General features: G+C 43.6%; 1 protein-coding gene across 2 annotated transcripts in view; it reads right to left on the bottom strand.

The window, feature by feature from the left end:
* The window catches only part of col5a1 (procollagen, type V, alpha 1), a 146,543-nt gene that overhangs the window by 108,070 nt on the left and 11,749 nt on the right, over positions 1-26,724 (bottom strand). For both annotated transcript variants that reach the window (XM_084047612.1, XM_084047613.1), the window contains exon 2: positions 7,490-7,657. In XM_084047612.1, the coding sequence (XP_083903738.1) occupies positions 7,490-7,657 (168 nt within the window). The remainder of the gene's footprint in view (positions 1-7,489; positions 7,658-26,724) is intronic.

The raw sequence follows: 26,724 nt of genomic DNA, 5'->3' as shown, positions 1-26,724 counted from the left end.
GCACCACCTCTCCCACTGTCAGACTGAAAAAGTAATGAGAGCCTATCACACATGACTGCTGAGAGCTCAGCTGACCAATAAGGCACAAGCTAGTGTTTCCTGTCTACTGAAATAACTGAATTAACTCTAAACCACTTCTTAAACCCCACACGTTGTTGAGTAGGGTCCCCCAAGGCTCTACACTATAGTGACTTTTCTGTTTTTGCTCTACATTAAATATATTCGCTGAAAATAGCAGATCGACAAGCTTAAAACACGTCGTTGTCGATCTGCTATTTTCTGTGAACGTTTTCCCCAGAATATGGGTGCTTAAACTCCACTTAAACTCTGTATGCTTTGTTGACCGGTGTCCCCCAGGGCTCTATACTTTGTCCCCGCTTTATTTCCATCCACTCCAAAAATGTCTTCGCCATAAACAGCCTGCATCTACAAGCGCACTACGTTGTGAGCTTGTAGATCGTCTATTTTCGCCCAGTGTTTGGCCCCAGAATTTGGTATACGCTAGGGTTGACGTTCATGAATCAATCAAAGAATCAAGTTAAGTTTTGGTTCCATTTTGTTCACTCAGTGAGTGATTTCACAGTGTGGGGCTTTATTGTGTTTTCCGTTGGACAGGTCTGTGGGACAACTATTAGAGTTAATAGCCCTGTAGGCTTTACTTACTGGTTAGTGGGGGTAGACGGCTAAGAGCGAGTGGTTTGCCACTGGAGCTCCATTTTCGCTGCGCCGGCATATTTCTCGGTCTAACTCCTCCTGACATCTGCTCCCCACCACTACTCCCCCCGGTGCAACCAAACCATACACACAAGAAGCTCTAAGAAGAAAAAAGCCCCCTGAGCTATGGGGAAAGATGTGGGAGCCATGCAGGCTGGCATGTGAGGACGGACGGCTCGCCTGGCACCATGTGCCCATCATTCACGGGTCCAGGTGTTAAGCCCTGAGAGGTGGCATGAGACAGAATGCGGTCATTCTGTCTGTCACGACAGGGGGGGATAAAACGCTACCTCAGCCTGACATGAGTGAGTGACCACCATGCTATAATAATGGAACTAAAGAGACCTTCATGAATGATAAGTTGTTCATTAAACTCCGGGAACATCATTTGGATGCATATTCGCTCCATGGCTGCGCGTGTGTGTGTGTGTGTGTGTGTGTGTGTGTGTGTGTGTGTGTGTGTGTGTGTGTGTGTGTGTGTGTGTGTGTGTGTGTGTGTGTGTGTGTGTGTGTGTCTGGCAGTGAGATGCAATACTAACGGACAGCATGTGATTTTAAATTAAACGTAACAACATGAATCCTAACGTCCACATTCTGGGGGCAAACATTCGTCAAAAATAGCAGATCTACAATCTTGCGTTGAACAAAGACATTTGGTGTCGAGGGGAGAAAGAAAATGGGCCTAGCACAGACCCCTGGTGTACTCCGGTCAAAAGTGCAGTATATAGGCTTTAAGCGGTTAGGACGTTCATGCAGACACAATTAGAATAGTGCATTCTAGATCCCGTAACACAGCTTAACCTTAAAGGACGACTTCACCCATTTGCAACCTATCTTCATATAATTGGTCCTCACTAATGCTCATGATAATGGTTCAATTTTTGTCTACCCTGTCTGTGTCTCAGAGGAGGGCTGTGGACAGTTCAGAAACCCACCTATCAGTGACATCATCACTGGAGAATTCAAGCGAATAGAAACTGCAGGCTTTCTATTCCTGGAAAGTCAGAATGCTATATTGAAAGCCATTGTTCTCGTGTTAATAACATTCTAAATAAGAAATGTCAAGTCTTGTTTGGAAAAAAATAAATCTGCCTAATGTCACTGGTAGGCCGGTTCATGAACTGTCCACAGCCCTCCTGTGAGACAAAGACTGAGTAGAAAAACATTGTACCATTCTATCATGAGCATTAGTGAGGCCCAAGTATATGAGGATACGTTGAAAATGGGTGAAGTTGTCCTTTAAGGTTGTATCATCCTGTAACATCATATTACACAGGGTGTTGCATACACGGGACCACCCAGACCATGGTCAAGAGTCAAGACCCCCGACTCAAAGCTCACCCCCTTTTAGATAAAATAGAAGGTGTGGGGTGGGGGAGAGGGGGGGAGTGACTACATCATTCTTTCCTTGCTGCTTGTTGTGCTGACATTGGCATGAATCCACTCCAACAAGCCAAATATGAAAGGGGTCAGCTGAAGAACTCCCATGGAATTCCCCAATAATTCACCCAAAAGCTTCAACTACAGTGTGTCTCTTTGAGCATTTGTATCGCACTGTACTGTACTGTATCCCTTCTTGTCTGATAGATGCAACTTACTGTACTTCTGATTTCTGAACTGAATGTACTGTATAGAAGGAAAGCCCCTTGAGATGTAACATCTCATTTTCGGGGGTCTATGTTGAGCTGTACTATAGGTTGGGTCACATGTTCTAGTTATTTAGATGTGATTTTGTGTGACCACTAATGCTCAGAATGTTAGATGGCATCCTACTTTATTTGAAGCTCTAGATTGTTCTCTCTGCACTCTTTCTATGTCTTTTATTGACTACAGTTCATGCTTACTCTGATCTCATACTTATACTGTACAAGTCGCTTTGGATAAGGGTGTGTGCTAAATGCCTAAAGTGTAAACTGTGGAATGGGGAATACATGTGTGGTTATGTGTGGGAAAACTCAAAGACCTCATCATAAAATAAGATCAATCAAATGATTGAGTGAATCACAGAAAAATGTAAGATCAATCAAACAACGCGCTGTAAACAAGGGATAATTGATCTGTGGAACATGAAGACGTGGGGGAATGTAAAAAAACACTTGAGCATTCACAGAAGCCCCACTTCCTTTCGTTTACAGAAGGAAGGTATCACGGATCGACCACAAGAAGCCTTCTGTTCTCTCCGTTGTCCCTGTGTGTGTCTGATGCCTTCAAATGTGAATCATCTCTTCCAAATGTTTTCCTAATGATTGCATGTCTGTGCTCGCACTCTTCCAACACATCATTATAAACTGTCTGTGGCAACGGTCGGGGGTCACGGGCCAGCATGTTTTCCCCCTCCGATCAAAAGCGCTGTCATGCACTACCGCGGCCTCGTAATCGTGTCAAAGTGCACATGTCCGTGTGACTGATTCATACTCGGTGTCGTGCAACGGCCCCCGAAAACAACCGATCTGCAAGCTCACAACGCGTCGCAACGCGCCGCGTTGTGGGGCTTGCAGATCGGCTGTTTTCGACAACCGGCCGCACGGCGAAGCATAAAGTCCGGCTTATGGGGCAGGAAGTTACAGTGTCTTCAGGCTTAGGGCCAGAGTCGTAACTCCACAGCAAAATGTCGTTATGGGGCTACGGCTAAGACCAAGAAATGGACCAAAGGGATCTAATGAGCTCAGCGGCCTTGTGGAATATATTAGCTGTTCATCTTCTTTCTTAATGTTGAGGTGAAATAACGGCGAGCCGGCCGGTCGGGAACATGACGTCACTTCTGGGTTTCTACGGCCAGTCTAAAGCCCACAGATACTTAAGTCTGCATCCGCAGGACAACGTGGAGCCTCTTATGAAGTCCTCCATTCTGTTTTGTATTATACAGACTGTTATTTTGGACGCTCCGGGAGTAGTACTCTGCATGCATGTATGTAATTATAGTATCTGTGTATCCAAACAGAGCCGCGTGTTGCTTCTCCCCTTACAGTAGTTCAAAGTCAATAGAAACGTACGAGTGTTTGTGGACTGCATGAGAGGACATGCAAGGCTACAGCACAGCCTTGCGGTGTTCTTTGCCTTAAGCCGCTTGAAGGAGACGCAGATCAAAGGTCCTACAAAGCCCAACGAAACCCCAATGCGAGCCTCCGCTGAGAGGAAATATTGTGACACACGGCCTGCGCACTTTACTGACGTGGCTGACTGACCATCGAAGTTTGTGACACACTTTTAGCCTTTCACAACTTGCATGCTTCACATTACTGAACATTAACTAATTTCACTTAACCCATTTAGACCGGGTTAGCATCTTGTGTCATATTAAAGATTTCTTTGGCTATTCAAAAATAGCAGATTTACAAGCTCATAGCAAGGCACCGAGTGCCACGCTGTGAGCTTGCAGATCTGCTTTTTTTTTTTTTTACATGGAAAATGTGTGCAAATCTTTGAATATATATATATGTTTTAAAGCGAACATTTGTAACTCCGATCTGTGCTTCTAGGGGTCCCTGGAACAACATATTTTGAGATGGGGGTCCACACCGCGGCCAATTACATTTTGGGGGTCCTTGACATGGTTGGAGCACCAGCAAACATTTTTAGATATGTACTGTATTTGGCCACAGACCCCGATCTCAAAATGTTTTGTTCCAGGGACTCCTAGAAGCAAAGATTTGAGTTACAAATGTTCGCTTTAAAAAAGTATATATTCAAAGATTTGCACAAATGTTCCCGATTTTTCAAAAATAGCCAAATAAATCTTAAAATGACACAGATGCGTTCCCGGATTGAATGGGCTAATTTGAGCTCGTCAGCGACAGAGCTGAACACTGACTTATTGCAAAAAGAGATGAAGAAAGGCCATATTGTGCGGAATAACCACGATCTGGCCACGGTAACTCAGTCAGAAGAGGAAACATAACGAGGTAAAACATTGCTTGGCAACATTCAAGGACAAGATGACATGGGGAAGGGGAGAGGAACGTGTGTGTGAGGGGGGGGGTAAAAGGGAACAAATCAACCAAGGGAAGAAATGAGTGAGAGAAGAGAAGAGAAGAGGGAGGAAAAAGAGAGGAGGAGGAGAGGAGAGGGAGAAGAATGCTGCTGTGAAGCAGTGAACAGTAGACTCAACCACAGCCACGTCAGCACAAATACAACGAGGGAAAAAATGGAACCCCGCACCTCCCTCCCTCCCTCCCTCTCTCCATCCCTCCCCCCTTCATCCCCACACTGTTTGTTACCCTGCCTCCTTCGGCCCATCCCCTCCTCCTCCCTCCTCCCAGTGGGGAGATCATACTGGACCCAACTATGTTTTCACATCAACGCTGTCGGGGGAGAAACCTTTTTTTACGTTTTTCGGTAGATTAACCACTTGAACCCCATATGGGTAACCGGAGTCCCTCAGGCCTCAATACTAGTATATTTTATGTTTTCTGTTATTGTGGGGAAAGCTTTCACTGAAAATGGCCAATCGACAAGCTCACAACGCGACGCGCTGTGAGCTTGTCGATCTGCTATTTTTTCAGCGAAAGCTTTCCCCACAATGCAGATGCTGGGGTTTAAGCGGTTAATGCCCTACTTCTATGTAGTTTAAGTGGTTACTGCCCTGTATGTCGCACAACAGTAGTGAAAATAGCAGATCTACAAGTTCACAACGCGTCGGGATGCAACACGTGAGCTTGTAGATCAGCTATTTTCACTATTTGAATTGAAAAAAATATATATACAAGTTTCCACGCGACAGCGACGACAAGAAACCTGTCACTGTTAGTTCAACCACTTAAACCCTATGTTATACTTGGGTGACCGGGGTCCCCCAGGGCTCTATACTAGTCTCCCTCCTTTTACACCGCATTCTACACCAAATCTCTGCTAAACGAAATACAGAATTCACGACGTGTCGTAACCAAATGGACCCATGAGGGTCTTAGTGTGCTTAAGTGGGGAAACAGAACTACCTAACGTCTCGACATGACACAAATGTGCAGTGGCGTGCACAGACATTTTGAGGGGCAGGTGCTCAAGTAAATTATACTTTTTTTGTTTACTTGGTCTGATCTTTTTTCCCTCTACACCTATACCTCTTTGCCAAAAATAGCATAAGGGTCCATTTGGTCCCTGTCCATCATTTAGCTGGGGACCCCCTGGAACCCTCTCAAGTACCCCTGGGGGTCCTCGGACCCCACTTTGAGAACCAATGACGTAAGCGACACAGCTGCTGCTAATACAATTAATAATGGGTGTGTTAGATTTAGGCGTGTCAATGTGTCAATGACAATAATGTGTTGACCACTGTGACTATGCTTGCTGCACATTGGTCACACCCATGACTCTGGACACTCCCATTATTAATTTACTTAGCTGCAGCTCTACTACTTAGCCTGTCAGGTTTTTTAATCTGCTGTAGTTTTAAACCTGAACTGGAAAAAAATGTCTTTAGTTGAGGACAGCCCTAGTACCGGTATATAGTGTATGTGTTTGAGTGTCCCTTGGAGGGAAGATGAGTAATGTGTGTGCGTGCACACGGGTGCCTGTGCGTGCATGTGCGATTGTGTGTGTGTGTGTGTGTGTGTGTGTGTGTGCGTGCGTGCATGCATGTGTACGTGTGTGCGTGCGTGCGCGGAGGGAGGCAGGGAGGGCGGATATAGGTGCAAAAAACAGATGTGGCCCACCCAACTTCCATGACTATAATTTATTAGCCCTGGTGACATCAAACGTGTGATATCATCATGACCAATAAAAACAGCTACCTGGAGCTGTATGAAGGGGGTGCACAGGGAAAGGAAAGGGAACAGACATGACTTTCTCAGGCGTGTTAAACATTAGGCTCCCCCCTTTTTTTTATTATGGCCATGGGTGGAAGGTCACAGGGTTCGCCAGAGGTCAGGGCCCTTACATAGCAGAGGCAGTTAGTAACATGGGGTTATAGCGCGTCATAAGACACGCTACTAAAACACGTTAAGTCTGTCGTAAAAAGGAAAAGGTGAGGAGAATGTGGGGGGAGGTCTGAGGAGGAGGAGAGTAAAACGGAAACAAATGGAGAAGTGTACAAATGGAACCAAATGGACCCACGGGCCCATTATTTGATCAAGTTTTAAGTGGTTAACAACCCCAGCATGCCCATTCTGAGGGGAACACTCGCCAAAAATAGCCGATCTACAAGCTCAAAACACAGCATAATATGATGCGTTTTGAGCTTGTAGATCGGCTACTTTTGGCAAAGACATTTGGTGTAGAGGGAAAAAAACGGTTGAGTACAGTTGTAACTCAAGTCTGTTTTCTAAGAGGTTTTACGTGGTTAAATAAAAGTAATTTCAGTTCTTGTATGCCTACTTGTTTGATGTTTATGTTCTCAAATAGAAACTTTAATCAAATCTGAGTTAAAGTACTTTCCACCACTGGACTCTGGCATGTTAAGTAGTGTGCAGATGGGACTCTGGTAGGCGTGGCTAAGCAGATGGCTGCTGGAGATTTCAGCTCTCTCCGGTCAATAGAATAAACCTCTCTAAACTCGAGATAAAATATTCAATTGCAGTAAAATAAGTCGCAATGAGTGAGAGGGTGCAAACTAGGAGTCAAACATTTAAAAACACTTAAAAACATACACGAGAAACCAACACAGAAAACAACTAAATGGACAAAGAAAGACACAAGGCTTGAGAGGAAGATGGCGACGTGGAACAACAGGTGGAAGAAGGGACTGGAAAGAAATAGTAAAGAAACAAGGGATCTTAAAAGGGAGCTGATGAGTGATTTGAGCACATTCAAAGAAGAATGTACATATTGTGCAGATACGTACTTGGATACAGCTGTTTGGTGGGGGCACTGAGTTGGGCGTCTTTGGAGACCCTGTAGGCCACGTCTGGTCCATTCGTCGACTTCCTATGTGAGCAGAAACCCGTTGTTCTCGATACGCCCTCAGGTAAACTGTGAAAATCTAAAATCTTCAAGAGGTCCGCTGGATCCACTGTGAAGGAGAAGAGCAAACAGAGAGCATCATTAGTTTGTGGAACAGTTCACGTGCATTGTACGCAGGTGTGCAGCAGCAGTTGTGCTAACCGATTTAATTGGAGGGGGACATTGGTATAAAATAAGGCTTAAACTGAGACCCACAAGGCTGAGACCCACTGATACAAAAAAAATAATACAATAAAATAAAGTATCCAAAAAAATGCATGTTTCTCAATTATTCCATTAATCAAAAAAGAAAGCATTGAATAAATCGAATAATGGTTGCAGCCCTAACTGAATTCACACTCTCTGGTATCATGTCAAACAGCATTATCACAGCACAAAGCCCTGCCACCACATGCAGTGCAACTTTTATGGGGGTGCTGAGCACCCCCATAACAGACTCCACATAATACAAGCATAGACAAGGCCTTCTTTGACAGCCCAGTATGTCCGCCTATTGAAGTACCCCCCACCCGCTCAACCAGCGGCATACACAGTCCCTCTCCCTCTCTCTCTCTCTCATTCTTTGTCTCTCACTTTCACACACTTACACTCTGCCTCCTTCCAGAATCCATTCCCACTACCTTATTTCTTTCGCTGACTCAGGGTTTCTTTTTTTGCGGGCGGAGCTCCACGAGAAAAAGACAAAGCAACGCTGTCCATATAAGAGGCGACTACCAAACAGGAATGTGTCCATTTATAGATACTACCGCGATAATGGGTCATTACAGCCGCAAGCAGCGTCCATCCATCCCATTCCTCCCACCACAGCAGAGCTACCCTATGGTCGCTGTCGGGGCAGAAACCTCGTATCTCCATATTTCAATTTACTATTTTGTAAATTTTAATGCTCTACTTTGTCATACAAGATTGTCGCACAAAAGTAGTGAAAATAGTACATCTACAAGCTCACAATGCGTCGTATTGTGAGCTTGTAGATTAGTAATTTTCACTATTTTATAACAAATATATATATTATAAAAAAGGAATGGTTTTGGACATGCAAGGTTTCCACCCGACAGCTACTATATACTCTGGGCTGGCCACAAGCATACAATTAGCACACTCTCGGGCCAGGCCTGCAGCCTTTAAGCACGCGGCCACAGCCACAGCACACTGGGTCAGGACGGTGTGACACCGGGGGTTTGACCCGTGACCACGCTCGCTCTGTACGCCAAAACCACACAAAACAAACATGTGAACACGGAGCCACATGCTTCACAACAACACGCCTCCTTCACAATGGCACACACTGCTGTATAGTACGTATGCCAGCCTGCCCTGCCCTGCCCTGCCCTGCCCTGCCCTGTCAGCAGCACAACATCTGAGGAGAGATAGATGACTAGGCCCGCTGCATCGAGTTATGATATATCTAGAGGGCGGACTGCCCCGCCCCCCAGCCATTAATTTCAATGAAAGTTGCTCACTGGCGTTCAGTGGTGGAAAAAGTACTCAAATGTTTTACTTAAGTAAAAGTATCAATACTGCAATATAGAAATACTTTGTTACAAGTAAAAGTCCAGAATAAAAAATGTACTTGAGTAAAAGTACAAAAGTATTGGCATCAAAATGTACTTAAAGTATCAAAAGTAAAAGCACTAAAATATTTGAAAATAGCAGATCTACAAGCTCACAACGCGTCGCAAAGCGACGCGTTGTGAGCTTGTAGATCGGCTATTTTCAAATAGCCTATGTATAAAATAAGGCTAAAGTGGTTAATGTATGTTTTATAATATAAAAATGTATATCTGAAAAGTAACTAGTAATAAAGTTTTGAAATAATTGTAGTGGAGTAAAAGTACAATATTTGCCTCTGAGATGTAGTGGAGTAGAAGTAAAAGTATTGAAAATTGGAAATACTACCTCAAAATGTTACTTAAGTACAGTACTTAAGTAAATGTACTTAGTTACTTTCCACCACTGCTGGCGTTTGAAGCACCCGGAAGAACGCTCTACTTCCGCATTTGGGCACCAGATACTTAATGTAGTAGTTAGTGTAGTGTAGTACTAGTAGAGCCGTGAGGGAGTCCACTCAACCAAGTATAGGGTTTAAAGGCTCAGTTATACTTAGTTGCATGCCGGCCGGTGTCGTGCTCAGTAGGCTAAATAGCACATCTACAAGCTCACAACATGTCGCGAATGTGACGCATTGTGAGCTTGTATATCTGCTAATTACGGCACGCAACACCGGCATGCAAACTAAGAATCAGGCTTAGGTGGCCACTGTGTGAACACAGTCAATATATACTGTACGTATATCATAGCTATGAAGCTACTTATACTAGCGGCCACTTGGGAATCGGAAAGGTTTCCGGTTGGATCCCCCGCCGTCTCCTGCTCAAGAGTCCTTGAGCAAGACACTGAACCCCTGACTGCATGGTTTCCTTCACTATCTGTGTGTGAATGGGTGAATGTAATGCACATTGTAAAGTGGTTTGGATATATAAATGAACCATTTACCATTTTAAGTAAAATTACATAAGATTGACAAAGCATTTTAGATGGTAATCACCCCAACGGAGATGGGTGGAGCCTGTGTGTGTTTGTGTGTGTCTGTGTGTCTGTGTGTGTGTGTGTGTGTGTGTGTGTGTGTGTGTGTGTGTGTGTGTGTGTGTGTGTAGGGGGGGGGGGGGGGGTTGACAAAACAGCGTAGAACTACAAAATGAGTTTATGGCTTTTTTAGCAGACAACAAAGACAAAAGTAAACATTCCAGGGTATTCATTGGTCTGAATTTCCCTGTTTTAGGATAGAACAAGATGTGTTTTGACTGAGAAAGGCATTAGCACAAGAGAACAAGCAAACATACGTAACATGCGTGCACGCACGCACGCACGCACACACACACACACACACACACACACACACACACACACACACACACACACACACACACACACACACACACACACACACACACACACACACACACACACACAGCTCAAGTACAAGTCCAACATATCTAGGACCACACACACTCAATGACCCTGTTGAAAGCAGCTTTCCACATTATCTAGCCAGAGTGAAAGAAACACTGGAGGCCCTCATCAAAGACACGCTCACATGCAGTGGACGTCCATTAACAGAAACCATTCCTTTCTTACGCACAGTTTATCTACTGTAAGATCTCTTCGGCTGACGACATCTTTTAACAGAGAGCAGCGCGTTGGCCTCCAACAGCTGTAGGCCATCGATAGCATATTGTCCACATTATAACCATTTAGAAACAAGACAAAAACACGGTCAACTTCATCTGGAAAGCGTTTGGGTTTGGGGGAACTTTTTAAGTGTCTTCTAGAACATTTTAGTCATCGTGATGTACCACAGATAATCAGACACAAAATAATATTACAGGCGATGTGAATATTGTAAAACATGGCGGATATATTATTAACATCCACTGTAATAACACTTAACCCGGCAGATCAGCGAAAGTGACAAGGCCCAAAGCGTTGAACATTCATTTGACCAAACCACACAGACGTGACAAAAATGTTTTTTTTTTCCGATAAATTGAGTACAAAGGACCCCAATGGAAACAAGCCATACGGTTTCTTGGGTTTAAACTTAGCAGACCTTGTATTGAACTGTACTTTCCTGTGCGTTTTTTTTTCCAAACTGCTAATAAAGTATTCAATCAATCAATCAATCAATCAATCAATCAAATGATATGACATCATATCTCATTGAGAGGGTAATGTTGCTTAACCACTTGCCAGCATCCATATTCCGGGGGGCAAAAATTTGGCAAAAAATTGCCGATCTACAAGCTCACAAAACGCATCGCAGTGCAGCGCGTTGTGAGCTGGTAGATTGGCTATTTTTCGGTGAAGTGATTTGTCGTGGAGGGAAAAAAGTTTACCAAGTACCGTACAGTTGCAACTCAGATCCAGTTTACTAGCATAGTAAGTGCTAAGTATAGAGGAGTGCTTCTCCACAAAAATGACTTATTTTATATCAATTACACACCCCATGAAGCCTATTTTTTTTTGTTTTTGTCGCATTCCTGAGCCAATAGTTTGATAACCGGGTCATGGGTTAGTAGGACACTCCAGAAACCTACCGGAAACCCCCGCCGGTCATCAAATTATTGGCTCAGGAATGCGACAAAAACAAAACAAAACATGTGGTGTGTAATTGATAGAAAATAAGTCATTTTTTGGGTGAACTACTGTACTCTTTAAAGTGGTTAATAATACTTAACCGCGTGCCAAAAATAGATGATCTGCAAGCTTTGTGGATTCATGGCTATTTTCATTCACCAAACACAAGCGCACGACTAAGTATAAATCAGGCTTTAAATGTGGGATCTGAGTCACTAAAGAATGTCAACTATGTGGTGATTCCCTGACCAAGACCGCCCCCCCCCCCCCCCCCCCCCCCCCCACACACACACTTCTCCACTCAGTCTCCCTGGCTCATTATCATACCTCTCTCTCATCCTTTCACTCTCCCAGCTTCTCTCTTTCTCTTTCTTCAGCTGGCCAACTCTTCCTGTTCTCGGAAGAAAGCTATTACCCCCCCCCCCCCCCCCCCCCCCCCAAATCCCCTCCTCCCTCCACTCTACATAATTGTGTTACTGTGAACGTGAGCTGTGGAGAGAGAGAGAGAACCAGTGGTGGAAAGCACTTAAAAGTACATTTTACTCGAGTACTGTTACCTGTATACATTTTTTGTTTGGTGTTTTGTTTTGCCGTGACCAGGCCCTGATTAACTAACTTTGTTCCAGTGGTGTAAAGCAACTAAGTACATTTACTCAAGTACTGCACTTAAGTACAATTTTGAGGTATCTTTACTTTACTGGAGTATTTCCAATTTTCTTTACTTTTACTTCAACTCCACTACATCGCAGAGACAAATACTTTTACTCAGGTCAATTTTGAATTCCGGACCCTCATTTGTAACAGAGTATTTCTACAATGCAGTATTGATACTTTTATTTCAGTGAAAAAATGTAGTACTTTTTTCCACCACTGCTTCGTTCCTTCATGTACTATGCTATGGAATGACAAACTCATTGAACCTTTGAACCTAAGTACAATTCTGAGGAGCTTTTGAGCTTTCCCTTTTTCGACACGTTATACTTCTACTCCACTACATCTGAGAGTCAAATATTGTACTTTTGACTCCACTACGATTATTTGAAAACTTTATTTACAAGTTACTGTGCAGATTTAGATTATTATTACAAAACATACATTAACCACTTTATGTATATCTTATACTTAGGCTTTTTGAAAATAGCCTATCTACACGTTCACAGTGCATTGCGATGCTTTGGGAGCTTCCAGATCTGCTTGTTTTCAAGTGAGTTTTTTGAAAAAAACTTGCGTTCTGCTTTACGAGTACTTTTACGCTTGGTACTTTAAGTACATTTTGATGCCAAATTTTGAATTCAGGACCTTTAATCAAGTACAATTTAGAATTCAGGACTTTTACTTGTAACAGATCATTTCTACATTGTGGTATTGCTACATTTACATACGTTTCTAGCACTTTTTCCCCCACCACTGCCCCCTCCCCTCCCCTCCTGACTACATAATGGTATTACAGAACGTGAGCTGCCTTGCCTGTGTGGAACCGTGTAGCACCAGAGTCACGTTGCTAGGGGGGACACATTTAAGACAGACGCACTTGATTGTATTGAAGAAGCAGCACCTTTAAGGAAAAAAGAAAATCTTATCCGACACCCACCCGCTACTTAAACCCGCCCTGCCCAGCCTTTAGGGCCTGACAGGAAGATAACATAACTAGATACATAGGCCTTGGAAGTACACATACCACTGAGTGACAGAGCCTCTTTAAGGAGATGAAGGCTCTAAACAAAAGACAGCTTTGTCTGTCATCAGCTCGTAATGAAGAGACATACAGAAAACCCACCCACCGGCCAGAGAATGCCTATCATTCAAACATGATGATAGAGGCTCATTTAATGAGCTTATCTGAGCGCTGCCGCCGCACAGCGTAATAATATGTCACACTGTCAAAGAGTGAAAAGGAAATGTAATTGTATCGTCCGCTGTGGGGGCAATGATGGACAGGGAGCCATCTCTGCTCCTGAGCTATACGTGTGAAGAAAGAAATGATAAGAAAACACGCTAGTGAAACTTCATATCGTTGCTGTCAGGTGGAAATGAAAACCTATTATTTCAGGGAATAAAAAGAAAACCTTTGTTCCAGTGGATCGAATTGAGTTATGAGTACTAGTCACATTTTTCCTTAAATATATAAAAACCCACAGACAGGCGTAAAGTAAATAAAACAGTATTGATTTATGAAAGGAGAAAAAATAAAAGAAATATGGAGGTTCTTGCCCAACAGCGATGGTATTTAACATTTCTCCTCAGAGATGTGTTTTATATTCCATTGTATACAGTACATTTTCATTTGAACCGAGATGGTGAAATTTAACATGGTATCTCCTTTTTCTGTTACGTCACCCACCCACCCACACCCACCCACCCACACCCACCCACACCCACACACACACACGTAGAGCCCAGGCAGGCCCAAGGGTTACTGAGGCCTGCAATACATCTCTACAGGCCAGTGTGCTGTGGCTAGAGGTATAGTCAAGGATGAAAGCCACCACACGTCTATAAGAGAACCAAATACCATACATTCAATTCAGATTGTCCCACTTTTTGATATCAAAATGTGTCAACAAAGTGAATGCAATCAGAATTTGTTTCTAATAGAAATATGGAATGTGCAAGCTTTAAAGATAAAACGGTGAAATTGTGACATGGCACAACACAGAAAGATATACTATTCATAATATTATGAATTGATTTCAAAGTACTGGAACAAGAATCATTATTACCACATGAACCCTACCCTACAGTCCCTATTCTGGGGGGGAAACATTCGGCAAAAATAAGAAGATCTACAAGCTCACAAGTCAGATTGTAGATTAAATCACTTCAGCAGAGATTTGGTGTAGAGGGAATGAATATATAAGGTTTAAGAGATTAAATACTTCCAGTGACTCCCAGCTCTACTTTCTCTTTACAGATTTAAAAGTGTTTACGTTCAATGTATGTGAACAGAATGCAAAGAAGGCGCGGCGACTCGCCTAATTGCAATACGGCTATAAACCCAGCGACCGCCATCTAAATGCCATGGAGTCTGACTCCTGACGGGATGAGGTAGCGCCCACAACCACACTGAGAGCTCTGATATCTAACAGACGCTTCAGTTAAACACCCCAGAATAGTTTTAGGTCACACGGTGTTCGCATAATCCTTGGCCAAAACTCACAAGTGCTCCTATATAGCTGAGATCTGCTTGCAGATACTGGTTGGTTAACCAGCAGGCTGTCTCAGGCTGTTATTTCACCTCGCCATGTCGTCCCATCTCTGTCTCGCCCAGAGTCATCTTCATCTAACCTCATCCTACCACAGAGGCTGCTGAATCCCCCGGGGGGGGCCCGCCATATCCTCTCATGGATGTGACCTTATGCTACAGCGGTCGTTAGGCATCCAGCTTAATTAATGTTATTTGGTGTACAAGCTTTGACTTTGGTGGGTGGGTGTCTGTAGCTGAGTGGGTAGAGAGGCCTGTCTGGGAATCAGAAGATAACCGCTTTGACCCTCGGCTCGCCCAGTCTACGTGTCCCTGAGCGAGACATTTTAACCTCTAAAAGCTTCTCCCTGTGCGTCCATGTGACCCATCTGAGCAGCCATCTGCTGGGTAAAGTAGTAAAACGCAACCCCCCCCCCCCCCCCCCCCGGGGACCTTTCATAGCATAGGAGTCTTAGGAGTTGCATTTCCAGTTCCATATTTATTTAATTTCATAACCTACGAACATGGAAATATATTACCTACAGTAATTAGCAACTATTTGTGTTTGTCAACATTTAATGAATACAACAAATAAAAGCTTCAACTAGGTGTCGGCAAATCAGTTACAATTAGCAAACAGCCATTAGAAATGAGTCACAGCCTCTGGGAAATGGTCCTTACAGTTCATCAGCTAAACGGTGCTAAACAGTAAATGTTACAATTATATCACGCTTCAACCATGGCGACAGCTAAGCAAATGTGTACCCTTGTTCCCAGCCTTTTCTCATGTCACGAGGAGAAAAGCCTGGTAGAATATGTCTACACGACAGGACTTCCGTTGTATGTACTCCCCCCGGAGGCTGTCTTCTTTTTTTTTTACCAATCACAAACTGTTTTCATGCACTGGGAATGTAAACCGAACAGATCTGCACAGCATCACCGTAACTTCTTTGGGCGATATTTCCTCACACTTTCAGTAGCAGTTCTTGTCGCAACATATCAAAAGACCCATTGTGAGGTAGCATCATTTTGACATACTTTACTGGACTTTATAAAAATGTGTAATTTAAAATAAAAATACAAACTGTTCCCACCCCTACAACGACCACAGCCAGGCAAGGAGGCCTACCACAGTATCAAGGGCAAGACCACCAGGTTTCAGAACTGAACAGCTTCCTACTTGCTCTCCCTGTCCCCCATCCCTTCTTTTTCTTTTCTCTTTGTGAAAACAACAGATATAATTTGTTGCGCACTGGTGTCATGCGCCGAAAGTAGCCAGGATTGGCCATGTTCGGCACACGACATCAGCAGGCAACAATGTATTAAATCAAGCGTCAGTGACCGACTAAAACAAGAGGAGGAAGTTTGTGAAGAGCATCCAGTGTCAACGCTAACCATGTCACGACCCCCTACTGAGGAGTGTTGCCTTTGCTAATCCACACTGACACATACTAATCCTATGAATATCTGCAGCTTTTCAGAGGGAAACAATTGCGGCCAGGACACCCCCTCGGTGCTGCGATGATGCTAATCTCTTGTTTCCTTCATGCAATCTGTCCGTTACGTCAAAACAGAAATCTTTTGTCTTTCACACATGTCTCCCTTCAATCTCCCCGCATTGCTGACAATAAAAGATCACCCCGGCTATTGTTTGACATGAGCAGGACAGAGATTTGAACCCCCTAACCTGTTAAAGGGGGATGAAACCGTATACTGATTTTGTAGTTTGCTATCCGGTTCAGGTTAAAAACAACTGTAGGGTAAAAACGGTTACATGTCATTGTTCCGACATTACTAACCCTATCCCTATCCCTAACCGCACGCGGAAGCCACGTAGTCGGAGTAGTGGGATGTCGGACTTATGAGCAGTCACCGGTAAAAACATGTCAGGCTGTGTAAGGCTGACCTTATAAGCAACACGCAGCAATACAATTAATAATGAGTGTGTTTAGGCAACAGTACTGACAATGCTGTTGACTTCTACTGTACTGTGCGTGTACATTGACCCACTCATGGTTCTGCAGCACACCAATATCTGACCCACACATTATTAATTGTACTAACTACCATAGCTGCAGCCTGCAGCTGCATTGCATACTGTCCTACCATGTTTTTAATCTGCTTTAGTTTTCAACCTGAACTGGAAAACAAACTGCAAAATCAACCTATGGGTTTCTTACTCTTTTAAGTGAGATCTCTGCCCCAGTGGGTCTAAAAACCAACCACAGGGCCTATACTCCCGTGGGTCAACCACGGGTCATATGGGGGAAAGGGTCAATTAGCAAATTACATGACAGCAGGGGGAGGGGAGGAAATAACTCTTCACCTGGTTCATACACTATGGCCTATGCTTACCAGGTCGACAAGTTTCAACTCGGCTCGTTGCTGTGATGAGCAACGGTTTCATGATAGCGTCGCAAGTCTTTGGTTTGAACTAGGCTTTATGTAAAAGCACCGTATCTCACGCACTGACATGATGGCACCGGTAAAGTGGCGACGTGCATTCACTCTCACGCATCAGGATAACAATGCAGGCATTCTGACAAGGTAGGATGACATGATATTGACGGCACAAAATATAATACCAGCCTCATCATGCATTGCACAGATTTTAAGGGGTTCAAGTGCAGACGGCCGTGCCAATCTCTACTGTAAGTCTCTTCGTTTATTTATACGTCCCTTCTACCGGTGATAGAATTCACACAATACCTATGCCTCTATTTTTATCTACGGATGGCTGCAGTTATTCACACCTGACAAACCCAGTCCAAGGTGCAGATGGCCAGGTTAGACACTAACTCAACTTTTATGTTGCTTGCTATATTGTTAACCTATATCTTAATTCTTGTCATCCTATAATTGGTACTGTGTGTAACATACATGCATGCACACACTGTTTCTGTAGCCACTCTAGAACCAGACCAGATCAACAACCTGCAAACTGAATTGATCCAGTCTAATCAATCAATCAATCAAGCAAGCATGCAAGCAATCAATTAATACATTAATCAATCACTGTCCAGAGAGGGCAGGGCGGTGGATGAAACAACTTTTAGACTATCACTGTCCAGAAGAAAATGACCTCAGGCAACAAACACACATCCAGGTGTCTTTTAACACATGTAAACCGCATAATTACCTCCTGCTTAACAACCACTTGTAGTTGTGTGAAAAAAAAAACATAAATCAAAAAAATGCTTGGCCTACTGGCAGCGTGCAAAAGAAATACGGTGGGAATCGTTCCAGCAGTTTGCAAAGATTCTCCTCGAACAGACAGACAAACAAACAGACAAACAGGCAGGCAGACCCATTTGTATACGTCTTGCCTCATACAGAGTGACACTGTGAAAACATTTTGGGGGAAATATATTCAATCACACGCCTGACGTCTGACCCTCCAGGGGAAGCTGTGTGCTGACCACATCCGAAGCCACAGGCACAGGCTCTCAATCCCACCCATTACGCGGGAGATGTTTGCCTACTTACAGCATGTGTTTCTCTCCAGAGACCAGCTAGCTCCTCTGGGCTGCCTGGCACAAGACGAACCAACATGACCTCAGCTTTGCTTTTCCCTCAGCAAACACAAGCCTGACCGCACCTCCTTACCTCCAAGGGGGTAGCAGCGTCGCTGCAGCTAATAAATACAACATGCATTTGTATTTACAGTGTTTCTCAAACTTTTCTCATCTCTGAAGGACCCCAAAGGACCCCCAGTGTGGGCCACGGACCCCCCATAACTCTCCCGTAAGGGTCCATTTGGTTCCATTCGTGCATTCTCATGAGTCACAGCCCCATAAAGGTCCATTTGGACCCCACTTGGCTTTCATTAAGTCACGTATAAAAGCTCAAATAATATTGTAATAATACAGTATTATTTATACAGTATTACAGCTGATATTAACTGTGGTAGTCATCAGTGGTCCTTTATGTTAAAGTTGGTTAGGCCTCTCTGCCTGAAAAAACATCAGATATTTATTCATTCACAAAGCCCTGCTTAAAGGCACAATCCTTAAGTTTTACGTCTATATACTGTACGTTTCCGGTTCAAATCTGCTGCCAAGCCAATCAAACGAAGCTATGGGAAACTGAACAGCAACAGGAAATGGGTACGCCACCTTCTGGAAACCCGGGGCTACAGCAATGCACAATGAGTCTGAGACCCTCCTTTCTTTCATCAGTTCTTCTGTGGAATGTTCATGTTCATCATACCTGCTGACAGGACTGGCTCGCATCAGCTTCCTAAAGTCCATTCTGCCATAGGAAAAGCTCTATGCCCAACATACTTTACTTTGAAGAAACTGCAGTGTGAAAATGTACTGTTTTTCTATTATGTTTATAATTCATGTTTCTCTGCCCCATTGAAATCGAGGCTCTGCTCCTCAGTGTGTTTTTGAATGTTGAACAAATATTACTAAGTAATGTGTATGCCTATGTGTTGCTCTTTCACTCTCTCTGACATTATGCATACAGCACTGTAGACCATCTTTCTGTCTACCTGGTACTCCTGTTTTCAACCATGCAACTCTGACACACAGCTGTCACTAACACCACGCTGGGGTCCTCATTATGACATGACCTGAACGACTGCCACCATCGAAACCAGAAAGCCTGATTCAGACTTTGTCGCAAGACAACGGTGTACCTGCAAGCTCAGAAGACGAACGCATTGCGGACGCGACACATTGTGAGCTCGAAGGTCCGCTATACTCGGCCGTTCTCGGCACGTCAACACACCATCGTGCGACAGAGAATAAATTTGGCTTTACAGCGTAACCTGCAAAGGTTATGAACGGGCACGAACAAACCCTCATTGTTCATGACTCTGAATAACCAGCTCGCCGACAGGGAAAGAATAATTGCTCTGGAAATAGAAAGATTGATCTTGCCGTGCTTGAACCTGTAGTTTGACCTAGGCCATGAACTTATGCGTTTCGCTATGGGCTCAAAGTGATGACATCATTATAGACAAACACACAAATGGGTCTTTTCTTAGAGCACTGTTTCTCAACATCTGGACGTGGAAGATCAAATGTTTCGGTGGCCTCATCATTAATACCAAAAATAGAAGATTTACAAGCTGAAAAACATCTCATGGCTAAAATAAAACAAGCTCAAAACGCATCGCATCGTGATGCATTGTGAACTTGCTAATACAGAAAGCCTATTTGATCGGCGGACATATTGCCTTTTAAGCTTCATGCAGGACTACTTGTCAAGCAGTATTGGTCACTACTCAACCACATGACCTACATTTCTCAAAATAAGAGCAAGCAGATCAAATACAACCACCTCAGTTATATTGTATTAACATACAGTACTCAAATTAACAAGTGGTTAAAGGTTTTATATAGTTCTAACTTTATAGCATTGTGGGTCCTTGGAACCACTTACACTAAAAGTCTTGGATGTATGGGTGGTACACAGAGTCACCTCAAATTAACAAATTTAAGGTTTTTGAACTTCAAAAAGAGATGTGTATTTCTGTGCGTTTTAAGGGAGTTTAAGTTAACTTTGTTTTCAGATCTTTATGGGTCTGGTTTGCCAGACATGGGCTGGACTCATGAGGTGGCAGCAATGAAAAGAGTAATGAACTCATTAAAAAAAAGAAACCCCCCAAAAAAACATATAAGTGAAAAATACTGTAAAAAGTGTAAAATCACATTTTCTCCACAGTGTTCTGGTAATGTGAAGCCCGGGAGGCACGATGTGGTTTTGAAAAATATTCTCCACGCCCTATTTCACACCTCCCTTCCCGTCTGCAGTGCCTTTTGTCACTGAATGTGAACAGTAGCGCTAGTGTCAGGCCCGTACTTCTGTTTTCGGCCCGCTGCCAGGACTGTAGATCTCTGAAACCCTTCACCCCACCCCTCGCTCGCCTTCAACCACTTCACACACACACGCGCGCGCGCGCACGCACACACAGTTTAGTGACACTCGACTAGACCATCTCTTTTAATAGAAGCAGCCGGGCTCTAGACAACAAGAATTAGGACTTTTCCACAGAAGAGGGGAGATTAACATTCTTCCGTTTTTCACTGACCCCCCCATCCTCCTCCTAACCCTTTTCTCTTTGAGCGAGAGGAGCCTGGGTCCTGTAGCAAGGCAACATGCTTGACCTGGTGCTGAGGACAAGCAAGTAATTAGCAGCCACAGAGAGGACCCTACTTCTCCGGGAATCAAGTGCATCTAAGCCCAATGAGAGACTTCCACCTCCTAGAGTGCATCTCAGACGGGGTGGGAGGAGAAGGAGGGGGAGGGAAGCTGGAAGTCAGGGGCTCTTGACTTCAAAACCCCCGCCGTGTTATCCAACTTGGACTGAGGCCAAGCAGTAACGTGTGCGGTGGAATTTGAGCCTGCCAGTCAAATTGTGCAGGAGGAATCGCATGCATGGTCCCCCGGCTTCGCTGGCTCTCTAATGCCTAATCTAATATGCTCCATCGTACGATGGTTGTCCTGTGTGCCGAAAATAGACGGTCTACAAGTGCACAACGTGCCGCACCGTGACGTGTAGTAGTGAGCTTGTAGATCGGCTATTTCCGGCACGGGAAACGCCGTTGTACGACAATAAGTCGTATAAATCGGGGCTTAAGTCCAAAAGCTTAGCATGCAACTTCCGGAAAAACTAAAGGCTAATCACATTTAGCGTTTTAGGATCATCCAGTATATTAAATGCATACCTTTATAATATTAAGCGTTATCTTAAGTCTCTATATTGACCAACATTCGTGGGAGATATCGGCCTGCTCTCATCCTATCCCCTCTCTCGCCTTCCCCGAAAACACAAAACACAATTCCATCTGCGTTGACCCTAAGGTGTTGGTTATGACTTTCATGTGACCAGTCCAGACAATTATTCAGAAGTCATTATGTCTGCTACATTAAACGTATTACATAAACTACGGACTTCCTGGCATGGAAGTGGAACACGTCACACACACACACATATACAAACGTGCGCGCACACAAATGCACACGCACATAGCACGCACGCACACACGCACGCACACATAGATTAACTGTATCAACACAGAGATGCTCTAGTCTACGGCATGAATGCACACGTTAGCTTAAACCTTATTGACTTACAACACCACGGCTAACCTGATTCACTGGCACTCAGTACAGTGTGTTCATTCAGTTTGTCTTATACATGTGCATAGTCTCACACACACACAAACACACACACAGACACACAGCAAAGTCTGACACAAAAGGTCAGACCCACAATAACTCTAAATGTAACATAGCAACATGCTGAGGAGTTGGCATTGTGACTGCAGCCTGCAAGCAGGCTTATGAAGGATCAGGCGGTTACATTTGTACCCTCTCTCAACGTTAAATTTACGCTAAAATTAAGAAGGGAGGAGACAAGGAAAAGAAGACAGCGTTTTGTTTGCAGTCAGGCTTATTATGAGCAATCATACCAGGCAAAAACTAAACAAACTCTGGAAACTCAGTGTTAATGTTTCCATTTGTAACTCTGAGAGACCCTCAGGATGGACCCTTACGAGTTTGTTTGGTTGCATCTGTACCCTCTGAGAGTTAAATGAACATGTGATGAGAGGGGCAGCCTCAGAGGAGAGCGTTTTGTTTACAAACGCGATGCCCTCATTGCCCTGGATATGACCAACCCATTCTGACCAGTGTTGCCATGTCCATTGGGGCTTGTTTTTTCTGTAAAGTCGCTTGTAAATATTGGTATTTGCGAGTTTGTGTTTTTTTGTTTGTTTGTTTTTTTCGAGTTTGTGTGCTTGTTTCTAAAGTGTGGTTGCTTTTTAAGTTGCTGTTCAATGTGACCTAATAGTAGCTTCTTTTTGGGCTTGTTTTCATTAAGACCTGGTCGCTTGTTTCTATCGCAAAACCTGGCAGTACCGATTGTGACGATGCTCATCATGAGATGAGGGACAGCGTCCAGCAGGGAGATCATTCCCAGGGAAGAACCTCCTCCTCTGCCACTAATCACTGAATAACAGGAAACACCGGACAAGATAAAGAACACAGGCAACAGACACAAAGACAAGCAGTCAGACATTACTGTACATGCATAGAGCCACAGTACACACACACACACACACACACACACACACACACACACACACACACACACACACACACACACACACACACACACACACACACACACACACACACACACACACACACACACACACACACACACACACACACACACAGTGGTGGAAAAAATACTCAGTTTCTTTACTTACAGTAAGTAAAAGTATCAATGCTGCAATGTAGAAACACTCTGTTACAAGTAAAAGTCCGGTAATCAAAATTTACTTGAGTAAAAGTAGGAAATATATTGGCATCAAAATATACCTAAAATACAGTACTTGAGTACATGTACTTAGTTACTTTCCACCACTGCATAGAGCCCCAGTATACATACACACACACACACACACACACACACACACACACACACACACACACACACACACACACACACACACACACACACACACACACACACACACACACACACACACACACACACACACACACACACACACACACACACACACGATACTGGTGCAGACTAGAGCAGGTCTCCTCTGGTCAAATAGTTTTTTTTTGTGCGTGTGTGCATGCGTGCGTGTACAGATTCAGGTCACAATGAAGGCCGAGTTCAAAGACGGCTGTGGCCCGTACAAGGACGCCAGAAGTAGCAGGGTCAAGGCTAACTGATACCATTCATTCCCATTAGCATTACTACAACATGCTAACAATCTGGACATGGCTCAGAAACCACAGTGCCGGTTAAGAAAAGGGTGCAGGTGCTGACATAGGTTAAAAGTTGACCATGCAGGGATCAGCTCACTTCTCTCATGTCATGTGTTCCATTGTATCATAATGTTATTGTCGGGGATAAACCTATCAATATCTCCATATTCTAACTTAATTGTGTTTTTTTCATAAATTAATGCCCTACTGGATCATACTAGCGTCACACAAAAGCATCAAAAGTAGCAGATCCGCAAGCTCGAAAAGCGGCACGGAGCGTCACGTTTCGAGCTTGTAGATCTGCTACTTTTGATGCTTTGGAATTTTAATCCTGAAAAGTAACAGTTTGGGTTTTGGACATGAGATTTCCATCCGACGGAGACAATGAGGTGTACAGGCAAAGTACAGCCAATCACATTATTTATCCAGCACACCATTGGTAATTTGCGTCTGACTACACGCATTACGAGAGTTCAAAACTCTTCCAAGTATTTTGACATTTTTAACAAGCCGTTTTGAGTTTGAAAGGGTCTGACCATATAGTTAACGCTTGTGATTGATTGTGTGTGTGTTCCATCTAATAAAGTACATTTCTCATGTCAAGACACTGTGTTTCTTCTAGCCAGTACATGAAAGAAAAGAAAAAAACCCGGCTTTATATGTTTGGGTTATTGCAAGCTCGCTTGTCATGCTGATTATCGAATTGAATTGGAGGCTTATACGGCTCGTTTGTTTGTCTACTGGAAACGTTCACTCAGTGCGTGAACTTGTATTTATAATGTTAATGGTGCGTGTGTCACGTACTTGGCCACAGTAGAGTTCAAAGACACATGCATGCAATTTGGTGGTACGGTCAAACTGTTCTGTTCTTATTGCTGGTTAACTTATTTGGTGTTGTTTACTACAACAGAACTATGACAACCACAATGGAAATAGGGATTAATTGACATTATTTGCTTATATTGCTATTGGCTCCCGTTTTTGCAGTCCTAGTAGTACTTCGAAAGTAATAGAGGCCTTGCATAAGCTGCACAACGATTACCACATCGTTGCTGTTGCAGGGCGGAAACCTAGTATGTCCAAAACCGTTACTGTTCACGAAATGGTTTAGTCACAAGCTCTTGTTAATACTTTTCATTGGTTAAGTATGTATAAACCCCGCAGACAGAGTAAACCACTTTCAAGATATGGCGATACAAGGTTTCTGCCAGACCAGCAACGATATAAATGATGTTTAAAAGTGTGTTGTGACAATGATTGGCAGCAAATTTCAAGACTCCAACAATAAAGTGTGTGATAAACCATGTTTGTTTGCCATTATGGAAGACCCCCCCCCCCCCCCCCCCATCCACACACCCTTTTACTATACTGCCGGCTGGCAACTATTTGCAACTAGCCTGGGATCAATAAAATGTTCGGGTTTTTGATCCGGTCTGGAGCGGAAATAACTTAAATTCATCAGGCGGCCTCCAAAATGATTCCCCTAGTTTAAAATGTGTTTAGTTTGGTGTAATCGTGTCGTCGTTTGGGATGTCCATCTTTTATTCTAACTCGTAGCGCGACCAGTGAGACTAAACTAATTGACTCGCATTATGTGGGGAACAACAACGTTTTTATTTTATTTTACGAACCGGATCACACGGCTCAGTTTTAGAATGAATACCAGGCTTTCTCTCCGTGGTGGAAAGCCTGGTGACGCGAGGTTAGTTTGCACCCAGCAGCTGGACACTGCATATACTTGTGGGACAGCCTGAGGCTATGGTGATGTTCCAGTGCCAGAGACAGTGAACTCTTGACACACACAACAACACATGGGGTAGTGTTGGACCTATAGGTCACATTTTCACGTCGTCCTCACATTAGAACAACAACAGCACTGAGAGTTAAAAGCAAGATAGAGACTAATAGCGACATGGCTGGATGGTGTCAGTCTATGACGTCAGTCACCTGCAGTAGGATGTATCTATGAAATGAATAATGTGTGACTCCATGTCGTTGCTGTCGGGTAGAAACCTCTTATCTCCATATTCTATTCTTCTGTTCATTAGTAAATTAACGCCCTACTTGATCATACTACAGCGTCAAAAGTAGCAGATCCACAAGCGGCACGTTTCGAGCTTGTAGATCTGCTACTTTTGCTAGTTTTGAATTTGAATCCTGAAAAGTAACAGTTTTTTCCACCCAACAGAGACGATATGTGGGCAAGGTTTCAGTCAGATTCCAACTGCCTTTGACTTCCATTTCCATTATCAAATCAATTAAATTCACAAAATATAAAACACATGTGGAATTTGACGGTGATTGAGTCCAGTGGTTTGCTAGATTAACCTCAGACAAACAAACACACCCATAAACCGCGCACACACACACACACACACACACACACACACACACGCACACACTCACACACGCACACACTCACACAAACAGATCCTCCAGACGTCTCTCTGCCTCCTCCTACATGCCGTAAAAAAAAAAAAATCTGTGAAGTTGGCCTTTAAGCTGGACTCATTGCTTTAACAGTGGTGGGACAGATGGTTTACTTCACATCCTACAGCTCAGCACAGCAAAGATAAATCATTGTCTGATGTCTGCTGTAAACTACGATGGAAAGAATGACTCCCGCCTCGACAGTGTGCTTTGGTTTCCAGCAGAACTGTAGAAACATTACACTGTATAGCATTCTTCAAGCACATCATCAGTGTGATAACAACACTTCTCTGTCTTTGTGTAGAGTACTATTCAGTGTTTTCCTTCATTATTTTTTCTTCTCTTGTCAGTTGTCCCAGTTCCTAACTTCCTACTTCATGTTATTCTCCTTTATAGCCATCTATCCTGGTCTCATGCTATCTCAATTAAGGACTACTGTACATTTCCATGTTTTTTGTTTCCACTATTGCGCCAGCATTTTGCCCTGACTGTTGTTGGATGACTACGCATGACACAATAGCATAATAACAACAATAACATCATAACATCTAACTGGAAATCATGCCCAATGGATGGCCATTGGGTCACCAAAATCACTATAGTTCATCATCCTGCAATATCATGCC

Source organism: Gymnoscopelus microlampas, assembly GCF_963454915.1.
Source record: "Gymnoscopelus microlampas genome assembly, chromosome: 21".
Classification (NCBI taxonomy): domain Eukaryota; kingdom Metazoa; phylum Chordata; class Actinopteri; order Myctophiformes; family Myctophidae; genus Gymnoscopelus; species Gymnoscopelus microlampas.
This window is presented reverse-complemented; position numbering and strand designations above follow the sequence as displayed.